This window comes from Acanthaster planci, linkage group LG06 (assembly GCF_054643075.1).
Source record: "Acanthaster planci isolate LZ-2023a linkage group LG06, COTS_SCS, whole genome shotgun sequence".
In the NCBI taxonomy this organism is placed as follows: Eukaryota; Metazoa; Echinodermata; class Asteroidea; order Valvatida; family Acanthasteridae; genus Acanthaster; species Acanthaster planci.
Window position 1 is genome coordinate 14,043,672 of NC_141782.1, and position 9,917 is coordinate 14,053,588.

At 40.4% G+C, this 9,917-nt stretch overlaps 1 protein-coding gene and 1 pseudogene across 3 annotated transcripts in view; one reads left to right on the plus strand and one right to left on the minus strand.

Annotated features, from left to right (window-relative positions):
- The window catches only part of LOC110988382 (uncharacterized), a 33,012-nt gene extending 31,795 nt beyond the window's left edge, over positions 1–1,217 (minus strand). For 2 of the 3 annotated variants that reach the window (XM_022251825.2, XM_022251824.2), the window contains exon 1: positions 578–1,216. In XM_022251825.2, coding sequence (XP_022107517.2) covers positions 578–1,075 — 498 coding nt within the window. In that variant the 5' untranslated portion in view covers positions 1,076–1,216. Of the gene's footprint in view, positions 1–577 lie in introns of all 3 variants that reach the window. The other variant, XM_022251826.2, reaches the window with a different exon arrangement.
- Positions 1,218–3,372: 2,155 nt separating this feature from the next.
- On the plus strand, positions 3,373–6,945 carry LOC147798845 (uncharacterized; annotated as a pseudogene).
- Positions 6,946–9,917: the final 2,972 nt, after the last annotated feature.

The following is a 9,917-nucleotide window of genomic DNA, read 5'->3' on the forward strand; positions in this document are numbered from 1 at the left end:
CCCACAAAATAATTTGTCGCAGTAAAAATATAATTATAGTTCAATTATTTATATGGGGGACGACTTGACTAGGGGACGACATGACTCAAGGACGACTTGGCCAACATTCGGTGTCACTGGTTAGACATGCACATCACTTGTATACACAACATGCATTGCACAACATACAAGTAATGTACATGTCTGACCAATGGCACCAATGAAGAGGATGGGACCACCACCCTAGCCTTATATACACGTTGTCTGATTAGACAAAAGGGCATGACATTGTCAATTTCCTTTACTGTCAAGAATTAGAACTAGTATAAATGAAAGTCATGAAAGTGAAAAATGAAAGTTTGAATTCGAGACAGTCTGTGCGGACTCGATTTAACTTTTCTCTACAAAAATGACAAACCACGCTCTGCCATTGTCCATGCAGCTGTGCCAAATTTGCACAAAACACCGCCATTGACAATGTCTATTTTAAGACACTACCGCAAAGCAGGACACCCACCATCATGTTGGCTTAACTGTGATTCAAAACATTTTCAGTGTTACGTGTACACATGGTACAGACCAAGGGCCAAGCACTCACTTCAGAGGGTGCCGCAGCAATGCTTTCAACTGCTTGCAATAATGCGTAAAGCTGTGATCGTAGGGCCTGTTTCTCACTGAATGAGAATGCTGGATGGTTCAAAGCCATGACTGCAAGCAGGACGACTTTCTCATGGGTCTCTGAACATGGTTCCCCGGCTCCGTTCAAAATGGTGTCCGTATGCTCTTTCAGCGTTTTAAAGAGTACCCTTGCACCATCTTTGCAAGTTGAATACATAAGTGCCAGGCTCGTTAGTACTTTATCAAGTATCCGTATATCTGATATATTGGTTAACTTTGACAAATAGTTTACATCGTTGGCATGCAGTTCCATCTCGCGGAGACGGTCATAGTCTCGGCGGCCTAAATCCTCGATGTACGTTCCCAGAAACCGTAATTCCAGCGGACCACAGCAGTCCATCAGCGCACACAGAAACTCTATCCTTCTGCAGGCACTAAGATCGCGGAACCAGTTGATAACTTCCTTCTTACACACCATGATGATGAGCTCACTACTACTGTGGTTCTGGGCAGGAGAACGGCTAAAAAATCCACCGTCAGTCTGTGAGTTTTTCGTCGACTTTCTTCACCTGCCCGTCCGCCATTACTGTCTCGCCGGGAATCACCATCCGGGAACTACAATATAAATGGTAACGCCCAAATTTAGGGGTGTCCTCTTAGCGAGAGGAATGTTAGTGATAAATCCCGCCAAATAACCCATAAGAAACAACTGTGATGGTAATTCAAAAATAGTGGCATACATACAGAACACTTGATTAATTAAAACTATTAATCATCTTAACTAATCAGTAATTAAATATAGCACACGTAATTACCAGCACCCCCTTCTTGTGAAATTTGCTGTCGTCCGGTGACTGACCTTTACTGTGTGTAAAATAATTGCTGACACGAAGATTTTACTACGTCCCAGTAACAGAGAATTTAGAAAATACAAATCAACGAAAACGACTTTATATGTTCAGAACAGAGAAGACAAAATTTGGTAAATGACTTATAAGTGTCTAGGCCTAGGACTGTACCACTGCGAGGGACTTTTGTTCCAGTAAGTTTGTCTTGCGGCCGGAGATAGATTACAAGAGAGGGCGCTTTAAACACAATGTACTGCTTGCAATAGAGACTTGTGTCTGGGTCATAGCCTATAGGTCCTGTCTCCGTTTCAAATTTCCTTTTAAATAGCTGTTTTGGCATGATTATTTATGCCATAACAGCTGGGCCAACGTTCTTTTGCCCTCTACTTTCTCAAAGTACACAAATGGGCGAAATTGTTAGGTCGTCAATCATTTTTTTTCCCAATCAAATAGGCCTACGCAAACATTTCTGTGATTATACAACTTCATTTTTTCCACGGCCACCATAGCACTTTACATCTTGGTAAGTGTGATTGCCTTCAAACCTGGATTACGGTACCTAGACAACGTACCTTGACCAAAGATGGTGCGTGATTTCAATTCACCACGTCACACGACACGATCACAACTTGAAGTTGGATATTATGCAGGAATACACGACAGCAGAGTTGAAACTTTGCTAAAACACCGTGCTTTGTTATAAATTATGAACAAAAGCACTTGCTCCGGACCGAATTAGTAACAGACAGCGCTCGTAATGAAAATAATACTAAAGTAATGGAATATATGCTTATCGTGGACCGATTTTTCCGACTGATACCTTTGGAGAGTCAATTATTATTACTGAGTAGTATATTTCTAAAGGTTATGTCAGGTTATAGTGCCAGAAATCTCCGTGTGGTCACGTACTATAGTCAGTACACAATAGGATTTTTAAATGGACGCCACTTTTAATTATATAGTTAACATCTCCTACCATTTTGTATGTATGTCTTGTTTGTTGTCCTTATTTCCCTAATTGTTTCATCTAATCAACATATTTTCAATTCATGTCAGGTACATTACCTTGAATGCTGTTGAAAGTGTCGTTTATACATGTAGGCCTACTAGTGTGACCTTGGATACAAGGTTGTGGATACTAAACTAAACTAAATACTGTATGCTACATGTATGTAATATGTAAGAAAACAGGCTACCTCTCCAAAAAGAAGTTTCTTCACAAAGACGACATCAGAAATTTTTGAATAGCTATGACGTAGGCCTACAGTATCTGCACAAAAAAGGAGAAAATTCTGAAATGAACAAGAACTGCTCTTTTGACGTCACAATGGGCGTGTCTTCCTACAGCTGCTAAAATATGGTTTTTCGTCAGTGCAAAAGTAAAAGAATAATTCACAAAGTGTTGTAATTCCCACGCAGCCATCAGAACACCCGACACTAAATCATATACATGTAAATGTACAGCCTTATTTAAAATCAATGGGACAATTGTCCATTTTGAACCAATTGGAAACCGAAGACCAACAAAGGTGACATTTCTGCAAACTATAGCCACCCATGCCGGTTGTAGGCAAATGCACCGCAACACCAAGAGACCCAGAGTTACATACGTTACCGGTGTCAGAAAATTAATTGACGACTTGGTGAAAGAAAGTTAGTTTTCTTTTCAGTATTAGAGAATAGCTAGGTTTACGCAACTGCGCTATTCAGCGCAGGCTTACGTAACACGTTTGTGTTAATGCTTATTTTTTTTGGCAATTCGTTTCTTTCAATTCATTCTCGGTCGAGCAGCCAATACCTCGTCTTGCCCACCCTCCCCTCCCTATAACACGTGGTTATTGTCACTCGGAGCAATGGAGCGTGACATTCGTTCAACATCCCGGTCGCACTCACGTTTCCTCCCCAATATTGCGGGTTTTTCGTGACCATGCACCAAGTACTAGTTCTCGCAATAGTCTAGTGTTAGTCGCCGAGTTGACGTTGCAATTTTTACATGGAGGGGAATTTAGTGATTGGCGTTGGTTGATTATTTACTTCAACCCACCCTCTTTGGGTGCTCACATTTCATGTATTTTTTTTTGTGTTTTTGTCGGGTGCAAGTTTGTGCCGACTTGATAATCGCCTCGATTTTGAAACGTTATAAGTCACGATTTTGACAGTTTGGGTTTTAGTGCCAAATGCACTACTGTTCGCCAGTTTTCTGGTTGTTTTATCATTCGGTTTCAGACGCACGGATAAAAACGTTTCATGTGAAGAAGAATCTGGATGTAGCAATTATCATTACGGTTGTTGCTTTTTGTAGCAAATTTGCTGGAGTTTGCTAGTTTTTCTGTTTTTCTGGGTTTTTTTTCAGATTCTTGGAAGGAAACGATTAAAACCGTCATCAATCCCACTCTTCAAAGTTTGGCCCAAGACCGCCCCCTACTCATTTCAGCCAGAGCTCAGTCCACAATTAAAACTTTAAAATCAGCCTAGCAGCATTGGGAATTGTAGGCAAGGACCAAGGCGACAGTTCCCGTGTTTCCCGTTCGCCCAATCGATCGATTTCTGCCTGTACCTGGCAACGATTCTACCGTCTGGTAACAAGTCCACCGCAGACACAGCTTCAGCAGTGAAGTGGGCACATGACATGGCAGGATTGCCATGGTCAGTGATGACCCACTTGTCAAGCATTTTGGGATATAAGATACTTATGGCGTCCCCGCCGAACCGCTAAAAGCCCTTGTTTCCGCATTTGATGGCTAAACTTTTCGACGCCTATGGACACAAAAGTACACTAGCAGATCTGCGTTTGTTATTCATTTGCTTCATCAGTTACGCTGGGTTTGTTCGCTTCAGTGACCTCAGTATAACGTTTCACGCAAAGACTGTACCTTGAGGCCCGACAGTCTCCTCATCCATCTAACTAAATAAAAAACCGATCAGTTTCGTCAAGGCGCAGACATTGTAATTGCCAGAACCCAGCTTCCAACATGTTCAGTCGCTATAGCTGAACAACATTTCAATTCTTTAGGTGACCCGCCTAATTAGTCACAACCATTAATTTGCAGACTCACTCGTTCAAAGTCTGGCTTAATCCCCACAAACCACCCCTTAAGTTACACCAGAACCAGGGAGATCATGCTCGAAGCTTTGGAAACCATTTGTACCTGACGTAACCAAAATTAATTTGGTTTGCACAGTTTGAGGTCAGGCGGCGCTTCTGCTGCATATCTGATGCCTTAGTTCCTTCTCATATAATTTCCAGACATAGTAGATGGAGTTTTGATAAGGCCAGAACGCCTCCTCAGCTTTGGGCATTTAATGTTCATACTACTGTTTATCCGTCATAATGTTTAAATAATAGACGTGGTGTAGTTTACCTGATATATCTATTAAATACTGCGAGGTGAGCATGCTCCACCTTCAAGAATAGGGCTTGACTGCAAAAATACCATTCATGTTGACCCTTTGAAGAATGACACGAAAAAAAGAAATCGTTCAATATATAATATATATATACAGACACGGGTACATGTACATTTGCTGCAGTGCTCGTGATTTGTTTATTTCATTGCCAATTTTCCTCATTCTGCTTTTTATTGTTCAAATTGCTCTATTCATTGCTGTTTCTCTGTTTATTGTACAAGTGAATTTTTTTCATTGTACAAATTGTTCTTTGCATTGTTCAAATTGTTCACATTTCACTTTCTATTGTTCATATTGCTGTTTTATTGCTCTTTTACTCCATTTATAGTTCAAATTGCTTTTTCGTTTTGACACTGCTCTTATTAGTGTTCAAATTACTCTTTGTATTGTTTTGTGCTCTTTTCATTGTTCATATTGCTCTTTTTATTTTTGATGTTGCATTTATTTTGTTAAAGTTGCTCTTTTTTAATTCTCCTTTGCTCTTTTTATTGTTCGTGTTGCTCTTTTTGTTGCTCTTTCACTTTTTTATTGTTCAAATTGCTCTTTTCACTGTTCTAAATTCTCTTTTAATCGTGCAAATCGCTCTTTTTATATTTTGTATTGAAATTGTTATCGTTCAAATTGCTCTTTTATTGTTCAGAGTGCTCTCTTTTTGTTCAAGTTGTTTTTTTCTATTTATTTTTTCATCTTTTTATTGTTGAAATTGCTTTTTCGATTGCCCTTTTAATCTTATAGTTGAAAGTGCTCGTTTCATTGATCAAGTCGCCCTTTTGTATTGCTCTTTGTTCTTTGTATGGTTCTTATTGCTTTTCTACGCTTTTTATTATTTAAAGTGCTCTTTTCATTGTTCAAATTACTCTTTTTATTGCGCAAATTGCTCTTTTCATTGCTTGCGTTACTCTTTTCATTGTTCAAATTGTTTTTGCAAGAGCAATTTGAACAATGAGGGGGGAATTTAATTTGATAAATAAAAAGAGCAATTTGAAAAATAAAAACGAGTAACGTCAACAATAAAAAGAGCAATTTGAACAAAAATTGCAATATGAACAATAAAAATAGCAATTTGAACAATGGAAAAAGCAACTTGAACTATGAAAAGAGCAATTCGAACAATAAAATGAGTAAAAGAGCAATAAAAAGAACAATTTGAACAATAAAAGAGCAAAATGAGTACTTTTTCAATGGGATAAACAAATCACAAGCAGTGAAACATATGACGAGTACCTGTGTATATTTACTGAACGATTTCTTTTGTTTTGTGTCATTTAAAAGTCATCCTTGCAAGGGTCAACATGAATGGTATTTCTGCAGCTAAGCCCTATTCTTGTCACCAGTGTGACAAATGCTTTAGACGAAGTCTAATCTAGAGAGGCACATGCATAACATCCACGTCGAGGAGGAATCAGGTATGGATGAAGTTGAAGATGATTCGGAACCTGTTGAGGAGGTTGATGACGAAACCTCGGATGAAGACAATTCAGAATTGGAAGACAGTGCCACCTACCAGCAGCTGCTGGCTGAAGCCAGAGAAACAAATAGAGATATGGTGAATGAAAAAATAAGACAAGTACGTCAACGAAGGCATGGATGAAGATCAAACCAGGCAGAAGGCAAACAGAAAGACACTCTGGACAGTCAAGCAAGACTTTCTCGACAACTATAAAGAGTTCCTGTCAAGTTACCTACATTTGAGGGATAATGAAACTTACAAGGACATTGTGGATTATCACGATAGAAAACTTGATAAAGGCATGAAAGTCAACCAAGCCTCGAATAGTTTTGCCTAAACATGCTGATAAATCTGCCGGACGTTAAATGACGAAGAGGGGAATGCCAAAAAAGATAATAGTCAGAACAGACAAATGGTTTTAAAAAGAAATGAGTACATGTAATGCCTCTGATTTCAAATTTAACAAACTTCCGTTGATCACCCTTGTAGTAATTATTAAATTACTAAGATAATTTTTTTTTAAATCAGTAACGAACAACGGGAAAAAAACAGTACCAGTACCAGCCTATCAGATACCAGTATGTGAGGTCCACTGAATTTGTTTTGTGTTCTCACTTTTGTGTTTCTTACCTACAGGTTTGACTATCGAATTATAATTCTCGGATCAGATACTGGCCAGGAACTTCTGCATAGATTCTACAGCGCGACGAATAAATTTACCCCTTTGCTATGTGTTAAAAATTCCCAACTCACGTCATGACGCCCCCGGGAATTCATAATTTTTATATAATGATGAATGGATCATTTAGGCTCCACAATAAAGAACAACAGTAACGCTCCGTTCTGTTTGAATTTATTAAACCGTATACATGTACAAGGTAACCGGCGTCAAGCACCAGTTGAAAAGATTAAACAAAATTCAGCCAGAGCCAAAACCACATACACGTTCAGGGTACCGGGACGTAGAACACTCTAGTTCAAAGGATTAAGAAATTTAGCCAGGGACAGCAGGGTCTTCTTCCTGTATCGATCAGATCTCGGCAGCCATAGTAAGCCGAACGCAAGACCGTTAGCATGTTGGCGCTCTCTCCCCTTTAGTGTTCAAGGATTAAGTCAGACCAACGCTCACTTCCAATTTACACAATATGATCATTAACACGATAGTCGGGCCAGTCAGTATTTTTCCATGACATCACACCGCCTATGATCTATCGTCTCATAGCCATCATTTCATGAGGGAGGTCACATTGTACCCATAATTTTTACCCCGTGATATGCCTTATTCATATTTTATCCCATACCAAGGCAATTTCTACCACACTTTCCGGCCCTATGCTATTCCTATTCATCCCTAGGTCATCTTGTGCCATACATTTTACCCCACACCTCATTCCTATTCATATCCATATGATCGTATTTATTATGTTTGTGCATATTGATGTGAACTGTTGCTATTTTGTCGCAAGGGTCAAACTGTACCAAACAGCCCCCCCCCTCCAAAAAAAAACTACTGAGATCATTCGTTTGTTTGTCCATATGAAGCAAACTATGGGACAGAGAGAACCCCCCTCCCGCGTTTGTGTTGGTCATTGTTATACTGGTATTTTAGGAATTCTTTTCAGACATTTAAGGGGGTGTGTTAAGTGACGATATGCTGGAGTGTATACAGGGATTGGACTTGTTGGGGTACCCCACTCTTTCCCACGTGCCTGGTATAAATATTTGGAGGGTAATGACTCCTGATGGAAATCAGCCACCTACTTGTACATGCACAGTATTTATTCATGACACAAAAATACGTAGGCTAGACCATCCAAATTCACTTTGAGTAGAAGCACCTCCACTTAGGATCTGAAACAAAAAACGTTTGTCAGAAATGTTCATTTTGTTGTCGTTCTTGAGCCAGCGAAGTGCAGTTTTGACCAAAGGAGCCTCCACTGCCCGAAAAGTTATGTCCTCTCTTTATTGGTCCAGTTTGAAGCTCATAGCCTTAGTCTTACATTACTCATGAACATGTTGGCCTAGCTCTATTGAGTGGAGCGTTAGTACTCCTCTTTTGCGGATACTAATGCAGGCCTATGCATGTCAACTTCATCCCGGAAAAAAAATGTATATTTCCAATTCTATTAGGGGCTCTACTAATTTTTCCCCAGAGTGAATACATGTAGTACCTATCTGAAAGCAACGGGCCTAACATGTCCCCAAAAGTCTCATTTAGCGTGAAAATATTGAAGTATTCACTTCGAAAACACTTGGAATTCACAGCGTCTGCTTACAGACTGTCAAAGGGTGTCTGTATACGGAATTCTTTTATTTAGTCCAAAATATAAAAAAAGGAATGCAAGGGTACCTTTTTGTTTTGGGTTTTTGGGGTTTTTTTTTGTTTTTTTTTGTTTTGGAAAAGCTGCAGCTGCTCCACAATGTAAGTGCTACATTAAAGTAGCCTGTACTAGTAGTAAGCCATTATTTTTATAGTAGGCTTAGTGGCACAGAATTTCAGAGTAGGCTATTTCATCTGGGAATTGATATACTACTGGCTACTTTGTTCCAATTAATTACTACTACTTGCCAAACGTACATGTACTACTTCCTAAGAGGGAAAGAGTTAAGTTTGAAGTAACGGCGGACTTGATGATGCCCCTTGGCACAACCCTTTGTGCACACTGCACAGGTGAATGCTTCGGAGCTTTCCGTGCTAAATCTCACTTTTTGTGGCATGTTATCAATTTCTGACGGCTGTTGATAAACATGTTAAGGGAAAATTTGTGTTGTTTGTATACGGATCTCTCCCCCTTCCTTTACATGTACATGAGTCTGATGAGCAGTAAGCGCACATGCACTACCTTGGCGATAGTTCAGGCACGCCATGCACGTTGTTCCAAATTAATCATCTATTGTACAAAGACCGAATCAATTTCTGAAAAATAAACAAATATGTAGCTGAGTGGAGCACATAGTAAATACTGGGCAGGCTTTTCAGTGGCCCTCGGGGCATTTTCATCCAAAACCTCTGATCTGTATCACTCATCCCGAGATTTTTCCATAGACTTGTGCACGGTGCTGAATTACTTCCGCCCATGGTTTCATGTTTAGTCGGTGCCGTCTTCATTACAGTATCAAGACGTTGATTCCTATAGCCACTGTTGGTCTATAGGTTATATGTATCTGTGGATGGTATGGTGTACTATTTACGACAAACATTTCTCTCTCTCTCTCTCTCTTTAGCCTCCCTCCAGGCGACGCGACCAGACGACGCGACGGCACGACGGCTCCCTTCCGTCGTGCCGTCGGGTCGTTGCGTCGCCTTCTTGCCATTACTTTTGTACACACACGACGCGTCGCGTCGTGCGTCATGTCGTGCTGTAGCCCGTCGCGTCGTACTGCCTTAGGTATTTTCCATGTTGCATTTTTTGCCGCCTAAACGTCGCCCCTTCCGTTGCCCGTCGCGTCGAGCTGTCGTGCGTCGCGTCGTGCATCGTGTCGTGTATTGCGTCGACTGAAGCAGGACACGACGCACGACACGACGCACGACGCGACGCGTCGTGTGCTGTCGAGCTTTGCTTCATGGTGTTTATAGAGGACGCCTTTACTGTTTTCTTTCATTTCCTTCCCCC